The sequence below is a fragment of the Chanodichthys erythropterus genome, chromosome 12 (assembly GCF_024489055.1).
Source record: "Chanodichthys erythropterus isolate Z2021 chromosome 12, ASM2448905v1, whole genome shotgun sequence".
NCBI classification, from domain to species: Eukaryota; Metazoa; Chordata; class Actinopteri; order Cypriniformes; family Xenocyprididae; genus Chanodichthys; species Chanodichthys erythropterus.
The window spans coordinates 37,502,154-37,524,001 of record NC_090232.1 but is presented as its reverse complement, the minus strand read 5'-3'; the positions used below and the strand labels follow the sequence as shown (position 1 = coordinate 37,524,001).

The 21,848-nt window shown below is 35.6% G+C and overlaps 1 protein-coding gene across 1 annotated transcript in view; it reads left to right on the top strand.

The window, feature by feature from the left end:
* The first annotated feature begins 3,184 nt into the window (after nucleotides 1-3,184).
* grin2bb (glutamate receptor, ionotropic, N-methyl D-aspartate 2B, genome duplicate b) overlaps nucleotides 3,185-21,848 on the top strand; it is a 99,380-nt gene continuing 80,716 nt past the window's right edge. The window contains exon 1 of the mRNA XM_067404896.1: nucleotides 3,185-3,799. Within this exon, the coding sequence (XP_067260997.1) occupies nucleotides 3,206-3,799 (594 nt within the window). The 5' untranslated portion in view covers nucleotides 3,185-3,205. The remainder of the gene's footprint in view (nucleotides 3,800-21,848) is intronic.

Sequence of the window (21,848 nt, the reverse complement as noted above, 5' to 3'; positions counted from 1 at the left end):
TTTTATTTAATCAAAAATGCAGTAAATCAGTAATATTGTGAATCATTATTACAATTCAAAATAAGTGTTTGCTATTTTAATATATTTTAAATTGTAATTTACTTCTGTGATGGTAAAACTGAATTTTCAGCATCATTACTCCAGTCTTCAGTGTCACATGATCCTTCAGAAAGCATTCTTATATGATGATTTGCTGCTTAAGAAACATTTCTTATTATTATCAATGTTCAAAACAGTTGTTTTACATAATAGTTTTTGGGGAAATCGTGATTATTTTTTTCAGGATAAAAGTTCAAACAAACATTTATTTGAAATAGAAATCTTTTTAGAGATGTCAAAAGTACCGTCTTCGGTACACTGTAAACCCTAATGCTCAAAATACTTAATTGGTTTGAGTAGGAAAAACTTAAATTGAACAAATTAGTTCAGTTAAATTAACTGCTATGAGTATTTAGATCTTTCTTTTTCTTTCGAGTTCACAGCACTGACATATTTCAAGTAAACTGTTTTGAGTTGTATGAACTAATTTCTTTTAATTTAGACTAACTTAAGTTTAACTGAAACTGGACTGGGATTTCTATTTCCCAGCATGCTTTGCCCGTGGCACTCGAAAGGGAGAGTAAATGCTGAAATTAAGTGTTATATAATGTTTTTTTGTCCAAGATTAATGGCAAGGTAGAGTTTCTGTTAATGTGGGTTTTTGGAGAGTTACCGTTGGTTTGTAAGTTACATGTTTAAGTTGCTGTACTCATTCAGCAAGTGCTATACAGTACCATGCCATTGTTAATATGTTAGCAAATTAGTTGGCATTTTTTTTATTTTCTTAGGGTTTTTTATAGTGAAATAAATAACTCATTTGATTTGCAATAAATAACTCATTTGATTTGCATGAACTCAAAATAAAAAAGTTAATTAACTAAATCTTTTTGTTAATTGCTATCAAAATGTATGAGTTAGCTAACTCATTATTTCAAGTTAGAAGCAATTAACATGCATGAATACTACAAACTCAAAACTTGATAGTTCTGCTTACTTAAAATTGGGAACATCTCATGTAAATGATTACCTCAATTTTTTTGAATTAGCCCAGCTTATTCGGGTTTACAGTGTACCAAGTCGGTACTAAAATTTAAAAAATGTGATGCTTTGAGCACTGTTGATCAGATTTATAAACACCTCTGATAGGCCATTGTGTTCACGCACTCGCTCAAGGCCCGGGTATACTTAGTTTTCCGTGTTCCGCTCCATCTCACGCACAGTTGAGCGCACTAGCCTTTCAAAGTATCCTCCTTTGGCTGTGTTTGCAGAAAGACGCATTCGGTGCATGTGCACTATCTAGTGAATTTTGTTTCCAAGTGCTCGAGTCACTCACACATGCGCTGTTGTACACGCACCATCCGCGCGGTCTCAAAAATTGCGTTGCACACGGACGTCCGTGGAACCTTCTGATGATGAAAATGATGTCATGCGGACGGCAGAAGTATACTTTGTGCTTTATTGCATCTTTAACAAACAGACACAAACTTATTCACTAATGACTAACTTGTTCCACACCTCTGCTAATGAAAATTGCTCTAAATAACAATAATTGTTTCTCAAAAACATCACAGAAAGATAATTGGCCAATGTCAGTCACTGTGTGTGTATTTGTGTGTGTGTGTGTGAGAGAGTATATGTTGTTTGCTGATAAATCAACTTGTATCTTATTCATCTAATTGCATTTGGTATTCATTGTGCACACACTACTCTCTCTCTCTCTCTCTCTCTCTCTCTCTCTCTCTCACTGTGTTTCACAATCCAGGTTATTTGAACTCTTTGAGCTCATCTTTGAAGTGAATGAATGTGTGGGCCAGGCTTTGTCTACACTGTAGGAACCAAATGTCCTCATAAGGGACAGAAAATAGCATTGCATCAGTATAAAAACAGCTGATGTCAATGGCAAATCCCCAGCATAAAAAGTGTGCAATCATTTGGGGACAAAATTGTCCTCAGATCTGACAAAACGTCCCATTTGGGATGTCATTAAAGGTAAAAATAAAAACTATAAAACTATATTTTTATCAATTTAAAAATGCAAAAGGTTTCTCTTTAGAAGTAGATTTACTCATAAAAAGTTATAGCATAAAACTATAAGTTACTTGGGAAGGAAGTTTTGGTAATTATATGGGTCGTCTCTGCTATTCAGCGTAGATTAATCTGATTACTTTCAGGCGCACCGCTATTGTTACATGTAATTGTGTTATCAGTGCGAATATCAGTAATAAATACTTTCTCAATAACGAAAGTAGGACATTAAAATAAATGTCATATTAGCAGGTAAGTACGTTGCTGTTTGTTTAACTTACAAAAACAATTTTTAAATGTAACGTTACAAAAGTCAGCGCTGACATTAGACATAACAATTGCTATTCATATCAGATAATGTAAAATGTTGGAAACTATTAATTTGCCTAACTTTTTAGGCTAATAGACCAAAGAAGTAACTGATTGGCATTGCGACCCACATAAACATTGTTTTGTGAACCTAGTCAAAACACAGCAAAAGAGATGCTTCGCAAAATATGCTGATTTGTGTTTTATTGCAGCCATTGTAGTTTTCGCTTTTTGCTTGCAAACTTAGATTTTCATTTGTTTTAGCTTAAAGTTACTATGACACCCTCCACTGCTTATAGTAGTAGCCTGACCATCTTTCCTTTATTTTTGAATATGACGTAAACCAGCATGAATGAAGCACAGTCACAGAAGTATGCAGTTTGACTTCCTGACTTCTCTAAAATATAAATAATTATAGGCTTACCGTATTGATGTATTTAAATTAATTTTGAAGAAAAAAGTTACATAGGGTAGCTTTAATTGTAATTTGCTGTATGTAAAAACCTTAGAAGTCTTTTGCATGTCCTCAATTAGATAAACGTAAGTGTGTTTACTGCAGCAAATGACCTAATTTCCCAAGACTGCCTGTTTCTGTGATTTCTGTCCAACATATGTCAATAATGAAGAGGACAGACACTTGAAATGAGGACACATGCTCTTTTTAAAATGACAGGTCTCTCGTCAGTTTTACTTGCATACAGCAAATTAAACTTTCACCAGCCAGAGTCGAGTTCAAATCATGTAGATTTGATGTGAATTCATCTCCCAAACTAAAGTTGTCTCCATCTGTCTTTTCCTCTGTCTGCAGGGACTGTATCTTCACTCCTTCGCCATGCTTGTCAGCCTCCACCTCTCCTCTTCCCCTTTCTCCGACCGTCGCGTCCTGTCTTTCATCTCCCTTGCTTCCTCTTCCAAACCGGCCCTCTCCCTCTCGCTGCTTCTCCTCTCTCTCTTCTTCTTCCCCACCTGCGAGTGTCGCCGTGGAGGCGGGATCGGGACGCCCGTCGGGGGCATGAGCGGCGGCGAGCGAGGCCAATCGATCATCAGCCCTCCTCATTATCCTCCACCAGGAGTCAATCCAGTGGGTCCTCCCTTGCCACCAAAGTTTTCTCAAGGCCTTAGCATTGCAGTGATCCTTGTGGGAAACTCCAGCGAGGTGTCTCTCTCTGAAGGTCTGGAGAAAGAGGACTTCCTACATGTGCCTCTCCCTCCTAAAGTCGAGCTGGTCACAATGAACGAAACCGACCCCAAGAGTATCATAAACCGCATCTGTGCTCTAATGTCACGGAACTGGCTCCAGGGTGTGGTGTTTGGGGACGATACCGATCAGGAGGCCATCGCCCAGATATTGGACTTCATCTCGGCTCAGACGCACATCCCCATCCTGGGTATCCGCGGAGGCTCTTCCATGATCATGGCCGCCAAGGTATGACAGACGCAACTTCTACCTAGATATTTTATGTACAAAGGTTGTTCAGATGAGGAGAAATTTTGCTGCCTTTATAAGAAATTTTGGGCAGATTATAAAACACATCAAATGCGTTTTTAGTGCATAAAGCAATCCCAGAATGCATTGTGATTAGCTAAGTGAAGCTTTTTTCAAGATGGTTTATTGTGTTGAAAGACATGCAGATTATATGTCATAATATCATTTTATATTTCTTAATATTAGTACATTTACATTAGTTAACATGAGCTCACTATGAACAGTACTTCTACAGCATTTATTAATCTTAGGTGTCTTAAATTGCAACCTTTACTAATATTTAAAATCAGAAATTAGATCTGTTAACATTAGTGTTTGCACAGGGAACTAACATGAACAAACAATGAACAGTTGTATTTTATTTACTAACATTAACAAAGATTAATACATGCTATTATTTTTTGATACTTCTTAGTCCATGAATTAACTAATGTTATCAAATGAGTCCTTATTGTAATGTGTTACTATTTATTCTAATATAACCTTTATATTATATACACCTTATTTTGCAAAGTGGAAGTAAGCTATTTTCCATGAATGTGCGAGACTTTGGATCCATTAACCGCTACAGGGAATTAACTAGAATAACAAAGTGTAGTAAATGGTAAAACTATTTGCATTACAAACAAGTTTGTTTATGATGATAGTAATTAATTAAAATAGTATGATAACAAATACCAGTTTGCAGTACCAAACAGCATAATGGAGCTAAAATAAGTAGAAGTGAATGACACCAGAAGCCTCGCACAACAAAGTTGCAAATGGCTGCACCCATTCTTACGTCAAGAATAATGTCGATAGTAGTGTGTTTTTAGCATAGCAATATGTGGTAACGCCACTCTCTATTGCAATCTTTTGGAGTCTCATAGACAGTATTCATGTTATTTTGCAACATGGAAGTAAGCTGTTTTCTGTGAAGGTGCAAGACTTCTGATTCATTAGCCGCTAAAGTAAATAACTAGAAGAATAAAGTGCAGTAAATGGTAAAACTATTTGTGCTGCAAACCACTGTGTTTATAACAATTACCAGTTTGCAGCAAGCAGCATAAGTGACTGTTTTTGTACAGCTAAAATAACTGGAAGCGAATGACACTGGTAGCCTCAAACATTCAAGTTACAAATGGCTGTGCCCACTCTTATGTTACAGGTAAATATGAAATTTGAAATATAAATGGAAAGTCTGTAGTCTCTGGGCTCTTATGCATTAACAGGACCAGCCTGTTATTTAATACTGCTTGATTTTGAGCAAACACCTTAAAGGTGATGATACCATTGTTGTTGTTTAGTGCTGATTTGAAAAATGTAATTGAAATATATTTTTGACAAACAGTTTTGAATTTAAGCCTTTCTCCATTTATGTTGATAGGAACTGTACTTGTTTAAAGTCACCATGAAACAGAAGTTGAGTCTTTTCTTCAATATTAGAGTGAAACAGCTTCTCAAACGAGAAAAAAAGTAGGATGGGACTTGATTTTGTCAATTGCAATTGACTGGATTGTTGTGGTTTTGCTATTGCTGTGACCTCATAACAGTGACAGGTTGTCCCATTCTTGTGCCAAAAAACACATCATCAGAGAAGAGAAGACCTAGCTAAAAGGGAACATTCTCAGAACTTTGGCTAACGTCCTGGCAAGGTTCTCTCAAAGTAATAAACAAATGTTCTTTTAGTAATGTTAATTAAAAGGTTAGTTCACCAAAAAATTAAAATTCTGTAATTTATTACTCACCCTAGTGTCATTCCAACTCGTATTTTGATGAAATCCATTTTTTATCCCCCATAGAAAGCAACGCAATTACTGCCATTAAAGGTCCAGAAAAGTAGTAAAGACATTGTTAATTGTCAACGTGAATACAGTGGTTCAGAATACTTTTTCAATACAGAGTCTGTTCAGACATAAACACAGAAGCACTGCACTGTGCATACTATGTCAAGGAGAATGACAGGGAGAGATGAAATTTGTTTAATAAATCAATACACAAAAAGTATTCTTGTCGCTTTATAACAATAAGGTTGAACCGTTTGTAGTCACAAGTCTATTTTAACAACGTCTTTACTACTTTTCTGAACCTTTAATCATGGTAATTAAATTGCTTCCTATAGAGGATAAAAAAAACCCTCTTGGATTTCATCAAAAATATCTTAATTTGTGTTCTGAAGATGAATGAAGGTCTTACAGGTGTGGAATTACATGTGGCAGAAATTTCATTTTTGTGTGAACTAACCCAAGTTGTTCCGAGTTATTTATACATCGTTCATGTATTCTAAAACCTTTTAGTTGGATGTTCGTCTAACATATTTTAAATGTTACTTCTTGTTCAATGTCCCCTTAACGTTAGCATAACCAAGAATTTTTTTAAAAAATTTAATTCAGAAATAACATTTTCATAACTTAATGGGAACATTAGCAAAATGTTCCTAGAATATATTTGACTTAGCTGGGGAGATGTGCTGCAAGTGAGGGGAAGGTATCTTGATAAAAGATTACAAGGGCACATGAATTTTTAAAAAAATATTGGTGTGCGTGGATAAATAATTTATAATAATTCCTGCAATATTCCATAGAAAAAACAAGAATGGCCAAATTTGATTTCATGGTGACTTTAACCATGGTGTTTGGATAACTAACCTTAATGACACTTCACGTAAAGCTTGCACTTGTTACACAGATGAGTGGCAGTAAGTTGTGTATGTAGATCATTCCAGAGTATTCTTGATTAGGATTCTTGGAGAGTAGCAGCCTGTGTAGACAGCAGACTCACTCAGGTTTGGAAAAGAGCCACACTGTCTATTCTTTTCCCCCCTTAATATCTTCGACCCCTCTCATGCATGTTTATCCTCATACATCCACATGTTCCTCTCTTTCTCTTTCTTTCCTGCCAAGGTCAGAGTTGTGTAGCAGGTGTAGCAGACTTGTGCCCGCTGTTAAGTCAGTGGAGGTCTGAAGCACTGGAAAGAGATGTGATGGAACGCATAGTGCTGTGTACTGTCCGTGCTGTCGTTAACTAACTGCAATGTGCTTAATTAAGATGACTGTGTTCGAAAGAGACAGAAGAAAGGGAGAGAAAATTAGAGGGAAAATAAAGGCTATGCAGATTTGTTTTTTCAAAAGACATGTTTTTTTCTGGCCAATAAGTAAGAAGGAAATAAAAAAAGGTGAGACTGAGGGAGAAAAGTGCAGAAAGAGAAGGAAATGTCAGAGGGACTTTTTGTAAATGCCACACAGTAAAAAACAGGGAGTCAAGTACATTTATTTTGTCATCTTGGAGAAAAGGAAAAACAGATGAGGACAATAACTGCAGACACTTGCGGTGTTAAATACACCATGCAAACAAATATTACCTAGACTTTAACACAACATTCTCAAACTTTATGCAGCTGAATGCATAATCATAGCTATCCCAAGGAGAATTATTTTAAAGAGTTTTTCGGAAGCTCGGTACATTTGGTTCTCGGGGTGTTTAAAGGGGCAGCCATTACTGCTGAAACTTGGTGGTAAATCAGTGACCCCCATCCTGAACAGCCTTTGCTTTAATGGAACAGGTTCTATTATATTTATCAAGAGGGACACTATTCATTCAAGCTCAGACTGCAGTTCATTTCCAAGAAGAAGTTCACTGAACATGCAGCTCAGGTCAGTCTTCCTGATTGGTGCTTCTTTGATATTTATGGCTACAGATGGTTGATGTGTCAAGATCTTATTACAGAGAATCATGCTTGATATGAACTGAAAATTGAAAAAAGTGAACAGTGACATGAGGAATTTTAGGGACTGACTGAGAATATTAAATATATTGTCATGCTTGAGACTAAAAATAACAAATCACTTGTAAAACAATGTAAACAAATGAATGATTCACAATTAATCATATATATCAATATGAAGAAAATGCATAGAGACTACTTTGTTGTGGCAAGTGAAAGCACTAAATGATAAACAAAAGTGGCTTTAGAGGTTGAAAATATTGTTTGTTTTATTTCATATCATTAAATATACTCATCACAGGTCTACAGTGTTGTTATTGTTAACTAAAACTAAAATGATTAAACAAGCATTTTCGTTAATTGAAATAAAGCTGAATTAAATTATAAATGATGGATGTAAAACTTATGCTTAATATATATATATATATATATATATATATATATATATATATATATATATATATATATATATATATATATATATATATATATATATATAAGCATAATGCACCTTAAATTAATTATATAATATATATATATATATATATATATATATATATATATATATATATATATATATATATATATATATATATATATATATACTTGTATTACTATTTTGCACTTCTGGTTAGATGCTTCTGTATTTTATTGGTTTTGTACTGTACTCTATGCAGTGACAAGTAGTTGCATTTGAATGTAATCTTTAAAAAATAATAATAAAAAGTAACTGAAGCTAAATATAAAAAAACATTTAAAATGACAAAAGCAAATAACAAAATTACTAGATTAAACCGAACAAAATTAAACAAAAATTTTAAAATGTCCATATAAAAATAAAATGCTATTCAAAATATTAATAAGTACTATAATAGTATATAAAAATATGAAAATAACACTGCTACAGTCAACAATCTGTTTTGCAGTTGAGTTTGTCAGTCTGTCCGAGGTAGACTAAAGAGTCGTTCACACTGGACACGTTCTTGTATTTTTATTATGATTTTTTAAATTATGTTAGGTTATTTAATTGCATCGTGATTATGATCCAAAAAACTGGAATAAATCAACCAGAGACAGATTCAGAATGAATTGCCAAAAAATTCTTAATGTCCCCCAGAACGCCGTAGGTCATGGATGCTAAAGTAGACATCAACTTCATGGTTAAAGGGTTAGTTCACCCAAAAATGAAATTTCTATCATTAATTACTCGGCCTCATGTCGTTCCAAACCTGTAAGACCGTCGTTCATCTTCGGAACAAAAAATAAGATATTTTTGATGAAATCCGAGGGTATCTGATCCACACATAGGCAGCAACGTCATTGCACCTTTTGACGTCCAGAAAGGTAGTTTGACTACAGTGGTTCAACCTTAATGTTATGAAGCAACGAGAATACTTTTTGTGCGCAAAACCAAAAGAAATATAATGACTTTATTCAACAATTTGAACTGTTGTCATGTAGTGAACTCAGTGCAGGCTTCCTTGTTTATGTCCGAATGCCGTCTCATTCTCGTCGCTTTATAACATTAAGGTTGAACCACTGTAGTCATGCTGACCATTTTAACCATGTTTTCATGTACCTTTCTGAACATCAAATGTTGCAATGATGTGTGGATCAGATAAAAAAAATCATCAAAAATATCTTAATTTGTCTTCCGAAGATGAACGAAGGTCTTACAAGTGTGGAACGACATGAGGGTGAGTAATTAATGATATAAAATTACATTTTTGGGTGAACTAACCCTTTAAGACTTGACTTAACCAGAATACAATAACTTACTTTTTTAATTGTGTAATTTTTATGTCTCCCATTAATTTTAGATGTACATAGATCCGGTTTAAGCACATTGGGAATGTTCAACTCGTCTGTCAGCAATCTCTTTGTTCTAGGTCTATTTTTTGCCATATCTGCAGGCTGTTACAAGGAGAGGAGCTCTTTTTAGTGTTGGTGTAGGATTGTTAAAACATGCCACATCCTCTCGTAAGCCACTGAGGAGCTCGATAAGGGGCTAATTGAATTAGCGGAAACATTTTACCATGCTTGATGCCTTTCCATCCAACCACACATACATAAACGCACTGTTATCTTCCTTTTATGACTCTTCTTTGTTCCCAAGAGCAGTGGAGTTGATGGAGATATATAGATTTATATTATATACAGGCGGAAATGACAAAAGAGAAATCATCTATTATATGTACGTAAGCCCTTATAAGGAATATTAAGACCTCTTGATGCCATAATCAGTTGGACTCCGTCCATCATACTAACTCCAGGCAAGCATTGTGCTGGCATATCCATTCTGTGTGCTTTACCTAGTGTTAATGGGGAGTCATAGGAGCGCTGGGATACTTAACAAGCACATTCGTACTGCTAATTTCATGCTTAATGGGAATACATGCAAAATCAGCCTCTCTCACTGGCACACGGAAACATTAGATGTGCATGTTGCGAATAGCTGGAAGAGTTTAGAGACTGAGTGTGTTGTCAAACCGCTCATCAGATGCACCTGCCTGGCCGGTTCATGCAACACATTCGCTCATGTGTACTTTCGGAAACACACACACACTGTGTGAGAGATCACAGTGCTTTCTCTTCTGCATTTGCATTTTCAGTCATTTGTGCCTGCTATGTTTTAGTATGCCACATCTGTCCATTTCTTTTTTCAAATGTTTTATTTAATCAGTTGAAACTGTTGTGAATCCGCATGAATGCATTTGTGATAACTTTAGAGTCTGTTATTCTGCAACGCTGATTCACAACACAGCAGGCTTCAGAATTTCACATTGAGAAACTGGGATACAATCTAACCTAATAAATGAAATGTGATCCTGAAAATAAATGGAAATATATAAAAATTCATGACATTGGCTTGTGAATTTCTCTAGAGTGCTGCTGTCATTAAAGCTAAATGGGGACAAACCAAATAACAAAAGCCTGTTCATGGCAAGAACTTTAACCATACACTGTAAAAAAAATCCCAGTAAAATTTACGGTAAAAAACTGGCAGCTGTGGTTGCCAGAAAAATACAGTAGCAACGTAAAAAAAATCTGTTAAATTTATGGTAAAATAACATATTTCATTAACTGATATACACTGTAAAATGTTTGTCAAATTAACAGTAACTTACTGGCAACAATTATCCAGTAGTTGCTGTATTTAATACAACAGTAAAATTACCGCAAAAATAACCACAGTAGGTGTAATCATACTGTAAAATAAAGAACATCATTATGCTGTACTTTATTTTAATTTTTTAATTTTTATTTATTTTAAGTTAACTGTTATATATTCAATAACACAAATTATTGCTTCAGATCAACTTTATTTAGGTTTCATCTTTTACATTTCTGAACTTCAATACAGAAATTTACCAGCATATTAATTTCATCAATTAACAAAATACAATTAAATTCATACCACTAAAATCACATTAACACATTGTGCCAGTGGAAAATAAATGTTGGAAATATAAAAATAAAGTTTGAAGAGTTAAAGTACTTAATTAATACCAGTATACAACAATAACTGTGAATACATATCATCTTACATCTTAAAACCACATGCCATAAAGAAAATGGTCTTCTTTATTGCACCGACTCTCCCTCCGTCTCACGATGGTTCAGCCCGTCTGCCAGCGCCGCTGCAGGAAAAAAATGCTGTCAGCATGGCTTAACTGGGAAATGAGTGCCAGCACCAAAAGTATTTATACCTTGAAGTTGCAAACAACATTTGTACAAAACAAAAAAAGGGATTACATGCGTTTTAAAGTTGACCTACCATTTTCACAAATGCTTTTCGTCTTCACAACGACTCTTCCCGCCTGTCTCACGTTAGTTCAGCCGGTCTCTGTCAGCGCCGCTGCGGGAGGAAAGAGCTACTTAGTGCGGCTTGACAGGGAAATGAGCACCCGATGAAATGAGCTTCGATGTTCTTACGGATATTTATAAACTAAATCATATTTATACCTTGCAAACAATATTAGTACAAAACAAAAAAGGCGATTACTTGCGTTTCAAAAATGACCTACCAATTTCAGGTAGTAGGCTTTTTGTCTTCACAACGGCTCTTCCCGCCTGTCTTGCGATGGTCGAGCCGGTCTGCCAGCGCCACTGTGGGAGGAAAATTCTAGTTAGTGCCGCTTACATGGGAAATGCGCACCCGGTCCGATGTTCATACATATATTTATTAACTCAAACGTATTTATACTTTGCAAATAACATTTGTATAAAACAGATAAGGCAATTACATGTTTTTTAAAGTATACCCACCTACCAATTTCACGTAGGCTACTCCGTCCTCGGACTTTAATCTTCACCATGCTGCAGGAGGAAAATGCCAGAAAATTAACACTTACTCATGTATTTTTATGGAAATGTATTAACTAAAACGTAGCTTTATATCTCACATCAGAATAAAACATAGAGTGAAAAAAGAGAAAAGTTAACCTACCATACTGTTGTGGGCTTTCATCATGATGAGTCTGTCATGCGTGAGGATGTGTGTGGTTGTTTTTCGAGGTCATTTAGTAGGCCACTGTATTTAGATATACAGTAGGCTAATATTTTCCCCAGAATGCATTGAAAATCTACAGTAAAATACTGTACACAGCTTATACAGTTGGAAACTGTTAAGAATACAGTAACAAGCTGTGAAAACGACAAAATCTACAGTAATATGCTGTACTCAGAGTCTACAGTAGAGAACTGTTGAGAACACAGTATAATACTGTGAACAACAGAAATCGTTTACAGTGTAATGTTAATTTACCAACCTAATGAAGTACTAATATCTGTTTTGTATCTTTATAATACACTGACAGTCACCAAACACAGCGGTGATAAGAGTCACATGATGAATCAAAGTTCATTACAAGCAGATTTTCCACAAGCTGAGGAGGACAACACTAACATATAGAAGGAGCACACAGTGTCATTCACACACACACTAAACACCATCATGGTAACATGCATGACATTTTAAAAATGCAATAAACATTAATTTAACAACATTAGATGTAACATAAAACCCTAATGTACATAACTGATTAGAAAAAAATGAGAAAAACTAAGAAGAAACAGAGTTATTTCAACGAAAATATATCAAATGTGAAGTGTCACGCAGGGAATGTCAATATACGGTTTTTCACTGTAAATTTTAAATGAATTGTTATTTTTCACTTCCAAAAACTGTGAATTTAACAGTATTTTACCGTAAAATTACATTAAATGTACCGTTAGATCTATTACAGTTATTCACCGTATATAGTATGTAAACCAATTGACAGTTTTTCACCGCATCATTTTTACAGTCTTTTACTGTTAAAATCACGGTAATTTTTTACAGTGTATGTATATTAGTGTCCACACCGGTGGATGATATCATTCTGGGCTGGATTTCCGGAAACCTTCTTAACTCTACGTCCTTCTTAATTTATACCTTATGCTTGTCCTTAACGTTAATATGTGCTTCCCAAAACGCTCTTAGTTAAGGTTGGTCTGGACCACTCTTAGCTATACCTTATCACTGTTGACAATCTATACGAATATAATTCTGAAGTTGTAATACACCCAGTGTTCAATTTGGATAAATGGCAAAGAATAAAATGCAAAGATTCACTGCTAAATTCAAATGTGCTTTAGCGCTGAGCTACAGACAGACACGCTCATTGCTTGTCATATATCACAACTATTCAGTGTTTTCAACCACATCAGGTTTATTGTAGGTTTCAGATATTTAAATACACATATGAATGAAGTACTAGGCTATATAAAAAAGACATTTATAGTTTGTTAAAAATCAAATTCCATGCACTGATGTCTACGGAAGCTGTAATAATAACCATTTCAGTTATATAATTTGACGAAAGTGTTTTATTCATATCAGATACACATTGTGTATGAAACAATAAAGTTTACTCTATTCTTCTCCCAGTTCACCAGCTACATACTTCTATGTATTTTGGGGAAAATTTTGTAAATCCGACATCTCTTAATTGCGGTGCCAAATTGCTTGCAGTTTTGTCGTCTGTCATTTTAAATGCTCGAGCTCTTTAAAGCAGGGTGGATTCTGATTGGCTGTCAATGTTTTTATAGTTCCTCAGCTGGAAAAAAATTGTTCTGAAAGTGATTCCAATTATATTGTTTCTGTGTGCCATCATCATTACAGTTGTGTTCATGTGACTACAGTGGTTTCAAATCATTGGTTCGGAGTGCCAAAGTCACGTGATTTCAGTAAACGAAGCTTCGTTACGTCGCTAGCGTTTCGAAATTTCAATGGTTCACGTGACTTTTGCAGTTTGATACATGCTCTGAACCACTGAATCGAAACAAAAGATTTGTAAAGCTTCAAAGCTTCATGAAGCAGTGTTTTGAAATCGCCCATCACTAGATATTGTTGAATAAAGTCTTAGAATCACAAAAAGTATTCTCATTGCTTGAACTGTTTTAAATATGTCTTTAGTACCTTTCTGGTAGTTTGAAAGTCTAAATGAACTTACTCTCAATGCAGGCAACACTGAGCCATCAAATTTTATCAAAAATATCTTAATTTGTGTTCTGAAGATGAACGAAGGTCTTATGGGTGTGGAACGACATGAGGGAGAGTAAATGATGACATTGTTTTTCATTTAAGACATTTTGAAATTAATTTCACTTGTTATGCTGATGAAAAAATTCTGATGAAAACACTATTCAATATCAAAATGCCTATGGAAGTATTTTCACTGGTAACCTCACTAATGGATAGTGTTTTTAAAGCTGACGCTATCAATGTCAGGCTGATACTATCAGTGTCTTGTTTCAAATGATCCTCCAGTCCACCTCTCCATAGACACACTGCTGTAAAAAATCCTTGTTCCACACAAACACTTCAGAAGCTTTTTTGATTGAAAGCCAGTTGCTGTCAGCATCGCAGGGGAAGCCATGCAACAGTTTCGCATTTGCACCTTGCAAGATAACACTTGTGACCCATGTTTCACTGGTGTCACACAGTCTCATGAATACAGTAGTTATGACACACTGCTAATATAGAAAAGCACTATATTACATATCTACATCTATATCTACATCACATCCGGTGACACTGACTCATCGTTCAAATCTGGAAGAAGAAAAAATGATCTAAATTGATTACACTTTAACATTATAACTAATTACAAACAAAAAAACCTTAATAGATAAAATAATTATACATGGCTATATTTATGTATTATATTAATCATAAATACACTACCATTGAAATGTGAGATAAAAAAATAAAAGCAAAAAGAAGTCTCTTATCCTCACTAAGGCTGAATTTATTTAAGACAAATAAAACAGTAATATTTTGAAATATTTAAAATGTAATTTAGTCTTGTGATGTCAAAGCTGAATTTTCAGCATCATTACTCCAGTCTTCAGTGTCACATGATTCTTCAGAAATCATTTTAATATGCTGATTTGCTGCTCGAGAAACATTTATTATTATCATCAATACTGAAAACATTTTGTGCTGCTTAAAATTTTTGTGGAAATGTTTTGCTCAAAACTGTGATACTTTTTTTTTTTCAGGATTATTATTTGAATAGAAAGTTCAAAAGAACAGTATTTATGTGAAATAAATTTTGTAACCATGTGAAATCTTTACTGTCAATTTTGATATATTAAACACATCCTTGCTGAAAAAAACTCTTTTTTAATGCAAATTAAAATGACATTATTGTTATGGCAATTTGAGTGAAAATGTGAACTGAAAATTAGTATGAATTTAAATTTTTTTTCTTAGTATTTTTTGTCTCGTTTTTATTTTAATGACAGCAGCACTCACTAAAATTTATTCCACAATTTTGAGCCGGATGATCATGTATTTCAGCACGATTTGAGAATGATCCAAAGAACGTTTGACCATTCAGATTCTCAGTTCTTCTTTATTGTGCGTCTTTATGTTTCATTGGTTTACATAAACCTTTCCATTTATTTCATTGAATCCCAGATTTTCAATGTTGTCTCCCACAAATTTCAAGCCCCTTTAGTTAAAGCGGTTCTTTAGATCATTTCTAAGTCTGAATGCAAAAAATCATACCGATCAAACTGCTAAAGAGTGAATGCTGCTCCGAAAAAAAATGCAAGAATGGATTGAGAGAAGGAAGGGTGAATATGACAGCTGGAGAGGGAGGTAGAAAAAGACTAGGGTGGGAGAGAGATAGAGGAAAGGAAGAGGGGACTGTTTTAAAATGAAACACGTGGGTGTGAAACAGAGGAAGAGGAAGGCACTCGACATGCAGTTACAACACGCTTACATCTAAATGGAAGCATTCAAAAACATGAAAAACAGATTGAAAGAGAAGAAACGTGACTTTTGGAGAGATTTAGCATTAAGGGATGATCACCGAAGGGCAAAAAAGATGTGTATAGGACAAACCGACGGAGAAAGAGAGAATATAAAAGAGCTACTGCGATTCCCAAGCACGGATGGGGGAGTGAATGCATGCATGTGAACGGACGAGAGAGAGATGTGTGACATGCCACAGGAGGTGGTGGTTAAATAGAGGGGATTGAAGAGTGTTTTCAACCCTGTCTTTTTCTTAATAATTACTTTTACACCCTCTCTCTCTTTCTGTCTTTCTCTACCCCACCCCAAACACACTCTGTGGGCTGCATTGGTTGGCATGGCAACCGCTGCTACATACATTTCTATATATATGTAGAAGGAACGCGAGAGAGAAAGACAACGAGGGAGTCAGGAAAAGGCAGAAGAGGAGATTTAGAACGTTTCAATTGCTCTGCATATAAATGTAGTCGCTATAGGGAACAAGTGTGCATCGATATATCATATCATTGGGAGTGGGCAGGGAAATTCACCCACCGTCCATTGTGTGCTACATGAAGTTTGGGCAGCGACACAAAGTGAAATAGTTTTTATTCACCAATCATTTAAAACTGAATTTAGGGATTTGAGTATGACAAATTAAACTGATTAAAAAAAGTTTGGGGTTGGTTACACCTTTGTACCTAAAAATGCATATTAATACCTCAGTTAGTACCTAAATGGTAACCTTTTTAAAGGGTATTGTCCCAGTGACAAATTTTGTACCTTTTTCTTCTGAAAGTGTAGATGTTTTTAAAAGAAATCTTTTCTGCTCACCAAGGCTGAATTCACTTGATCAAACATGCAGTTAAAAACTGCAAGATTATTATTAAATATTCCTACAATTTTCTCTTTTAATATATTTTAAAATGTAATTTATTCCTGGCAAAGCTGAGTTTTTTTCAGAAGTGTCAGATGATCCTTCAGAAATCATTCTGATATGCTGATTTGATGCTCAAGACATTTATTATTATCAATGTTGAAACATCGATGCAGGATTTTTGGAAGAATAAAAGCTCAAAAGAGCAGCATTTATTTGAAATAGAAATATTTTGTAACATTATACATGTCTTTACTGTCACTTTTGATCAATTTAATGTATCCATTCTGAAAAATATTCCTTTTTCTTTCTTTCTTTTTTTTTTTTTTACGTAATACTGACCTTAAAGGGATAGCTCACCCAAAAATGAAAATGATCCCATAATCTACTCCCCCTTAAGCCATCCTAGATGCATATAATTATCTTTTTTCAGATGAATACAATCGGAGATATATTTAAAAATATCCTTAGTCCTCCAAGGTTTATAATGGTTGTGAATGGTTGCCCAAATTCTGAAGACAAAAAAAAAAAATGCATCCATCCATAAATTTAATTGATGCGTTTGTGTAAGAAGTATCCTTATTTAAAAATTTCTGAAGTAAAATAACAAGCTTAAAATAACGCATTCGACATACGTCCAAAAAGCGTTCCGCGACGTAGTACACAATGCCATGATGGAAGTTTACGCTTTTTGGACGTATGTCGAATGCATATGGCTGTTGCACCGAAAGCTCATTATTTTACTTTTAAAATAAGGATACTTGTCTCACACAAATGCATTGATTCACTTCAAAAGGCCTTTATTAACACCCTGGAGTCGAATGAATAAATGTTTTTGGGATGGATGCATTTTTTTTGTCTTCAGAATTTGGGCTACCATTCACTACCATTATGAACCTTGGAGGACTAAGGATATTTTTAAATATATCTCCGATTGTGTTCATCTGAAAGAAGATAGCCATATACACCTAGGATGGCTTGAGGGTGAGTAAAGCTTGGGCTAATTTTCATTTTTTGGGTTAACTATCCCTTTAAACTTTTGAATGGTAGTGTATATAATTATACATATTTTATATATACATAAGAACATAATATATGTATATATGTTATATTAATTTAAACATGTCTTTTTATGTATACACATGGAGGTATTATATGTATACATATGAAAGTATGACCGTTAATCTGTATTATATTTATTTACATGAGTTTATGTCATGCATAAAACCTTTAACCTGTGCATGATCCCAGCGTTTGCTGCGTTCCAGGTTATGCCAAATGAGCCGTTTTTCTTTTGAATGAAGTGAACTGCTCAGTGTGTAGGGAGCAGTAAGCACTGCATAGGGACCCTGTGAATTGGAACACAGGTTGTGTGAGTTATTGAAAGGCCAAAGCAAGCGTCAGAGGTTGCGGTCAGGCTAAGAGACCATTAAACACACACTCTTCAGAGTTCTCCACTCGGATGGGAGGGCAGACATGGGAGAAGTGGAGGAAATTGTACACTGTGGTACATAACAAAAGTCAAATATTATTTTTAAGCCTCAATCTGGCCACAACCACCCTTAAAGGAGTGTTCGTGGTTGAAAACAAGTACAAGACAGAACAAAAAACATTATTAAATAAAAATAAATAAACAATTGTGTTTACAGTGCATACAATATACGTAATCTGGAGGGTTAAAAATGTGAAGGCACCTACATGTAATATTAGGTAAAGGCCTGTTAATTATTTGAGCTATAGAAATTTCAAATCATCATTAGATATCTAAAGATGTCTAGGTGGATAAACTATGGTTATGCATTATGGATATCATTTGGAGTTTGTTCCATGTAAACAGTGCATTACAGATTATGTCACCTATCTGGTAACCTTGAGATTATTGTGCAAAAATGATTATATTTATCTGCTTTACCATCATGACAACAACGTTAAAATGTTGGATATTACACAAACTAAAATAAAATATAAAAAAATATTACAACAAGACCTTACACACACATACTTTTGAAACTGTGCCTTGTTTCCTATACGTCCACAGTAATTTCCTTACTGTAACCTTAATTTTTGCTTGTTTCGAGGTGCGAGTCAAAATGATTTTCTGTCGTTATTGACATATGCCACAAATACTGTGAATACAGCTTAACTTTAGCCCAAAACATTAGAATTTAGAAGTTGGAATTGTTCCTCTGCAATGCCTCTTCATAGAGACAATTTAAATTGCATACACAAATACTTTTGTCATGTCTCCAACACAGGCTAATAAAGTCACTTTTCTGCACTGTGCAGCCGGTGAAATGCATTGTCTTTCGGCCCGAATACACATTCTGCTTTGGGGAGATAGAGACGGCGCTATTGTTCTCTGTGATTAGGCTGTTGATTAGATCCTGTCCATAAGCCCCTGGTATTAAACCATCATCATTGTTTCCCAGCTGTTGCATTGGGGAGCAATAAGGCGCTTGTGAGTGCTGAGAGGTGAAGGCCAAAATGGATGAACGGGTTATTTATTCATCCCTTCATTCTCGCCCCGTGGAGTCAGCTGTATTAGCGGCGAGTGTCGATGTGCACGTTCGGACCGTTGCTAGGGAGCTTGGGTCTAATCCTCAGACGGGCTGGTGGTGTTAGACTTGTGCAGGCTGTAAGCGAGAGTGCACGGGTACACAGATACACAGACAAACAAGCACACACTCTGGGGTTTGCTAGGCTATAGTGTTCTGCTGATCAGTTTTATGGAGATAAAGCCTGGAACTCTTACAAAAACCCTGTGCAGCACTGAGCTCATGCAGTCTGTCTCTGCATTTCTGAACGATTGTCTATTTCTTAATTCATCTCTTTTTCTCCTTCTGTGGCTCTTGTCGCAGCATTTATGAATGACTTGAGGAACAAAAACCTTTCACAAAGACAGAGAAGGTAGAAGGACAAAAGAAATTCAGAACTATTCAGCCACTTTTGTATTGAATTGTTCTCTGACTTGTCTCTTCTTATCTCGCTTCTAGTCTCACTTAGTCTAGTCTTCTCTGCTCATCTCTTGTCTCATCTCTTTGCTCCACTTCTCAATCTCATCTCTTGGTTTTTAAAAATTCAAAATTCACCTTATCTCTTCTGTTTCCTTCTTTGCTTGCCTCAACACATCTCATCTTTTACCTCTCTTCTCGTATCAATATGACTCTTCTCTCATTGTCTCACCTTGTCTCTTCTGTTCTCTTCTTTGCTTGCCTCAACACATTTCATCTTTTACCTCTCTTCTCGTATCGATATAACTCTTTTTGTCTCACCTTGTCTCTTCTTTTCTCTTCTTTGCTTGCCTCAACACATCTCATCTTTTACCTCTCTTGTCGTATCGATGACTCTTCTCTCATTGTCTCACCTCGTCTCTTCTGTTCTCTTCTTCCCTTGCCTCAACACATCTCATCTTTTACCTCTCTTCTCGTATCGATATAACTCTTTTTGTCTCACCTTGTCTCTTCTGTCTCTTCTTCCCTTGCCTCAACACATCTCATCTTTTACCTCTCTTCTCGTATCAATATGACTCTTCTCTCATTGTCTCACCTTGTCTCTTCTGTTCTCTTCTTCCCTTGCCTCAACACATCTCATCTTTTACCTCTCTTCTCATATCGTTATAACTCTTTTTGTCTCACCTTGTCTCTTCTGTCTCTTCTTCCCTTGCCTCAACAGGTCATCTTTTACCTCTCTTGTCGTATCGATGACTCTTCTCTCATTGTCTCACCTCGTCTCTTCTGTTCTCTTCTTCCCTTGCCTCAACACATCTCATCTTTTACCTCTCTTCTCATATCGATATAACTCTTTTTGTCTCACCTTGTCTCTTCTGTCTCTTCTTCCCTTGCCTCAACACATCTCATCTTTTACCTCTCTTCTCGTATCAATATGACTCTTCTCTCATTGTCTCACCTTGTCTCTTCTGTCTCTTCTTCCCTTGCCTCAACACATTTCATCTTTTACCTTTCTTCTTGTATCGATATAACTCTTTTTGTCTCACCTTGTCTCTTCTTTTCTCTTCTTTGCTTGCCTCAACACATCTCATCTTTTACCTCTCTTCTCATATCGATATAACTCTTTTTGTCTCACCTTGTCTCTTCTGTTCTCTTCTTTGCTTGCCTCAACACATGTCATCTTTTACCTCTCTTCTCGTATCGATATGACTCTTCTCTCATTGTTTCACCTCGTCTCTTCTGTTCTCTTCTTCCCTTGCCTCAACACATCTCATCTTTTACCTCTCTTCTCGTATCGATATGACTCTTCTCTCATTGTCTCACCTTGTCTCTTCTATTCTCTTCTTCCCTTGCCTCAACACATCTCATCTTTTACCTCTCTTCTCGTATCAATATGACTCTTCTCTCATTGTCTCACCTTGTCTCTTCTGTTCTCTTCTTCCCTTGCCTCAACACATTTCATCTTTTACCTTTCTTCTTGTATCGATATAACTCTTTTTGTCTCACCTTGTCTCTTCTGTTCTCTTCTTTGCTTGCCTCAACACATGTCATCTTTTACCTCTCTTCTCGTATCGATATGACTCTTCTCTCATTGTTTCACCTTGTCTCTTCTATTCTCTTCTTCCCTTGCCTCAACACATGTCATCTTTTACCTCTCTTCTCGTATCGATATGACTCTTCTCTCATTGTTTCACCTCGTCTCTTCTGTTCTCTTCTTCCCTTGCCTCAACACATCTCATCTTTTACCTCTCTTCTCGTATCGATATGACTCTTCTCTCATTGTCTCACCTTGTCTCTTCTATTCTCTTCTTCCCTTGCCTCAACACATCTCATCTTTTACCTCTCTTCTCGTATCAATATGACTCTTCTCTCATTGTCTCACCTTGTCTCTTCTGTTCTCTTCTTCCCTTGCCTCAACACATTTCATCTTTTACCTTTCTTCTTGTATCGATATAACTCTTTTTGTCTCACCTTGTCTCTTCTTTTCTCTTCTTCCCTTGCCTCAACACATCTCATCTTTTACCTCTCTTCTTGTATCGATATAACTCTTTTTGTCTTACCTTGTCTCTTCTGTTCTCTTCTTTGCTTGCCTCAACATGTCATCTTTTACCTCTCTTCTCGTATCGATATGACTCTTCTCTCATTGTCTCACCTCGTCTCTTCTGTTCTCTTCT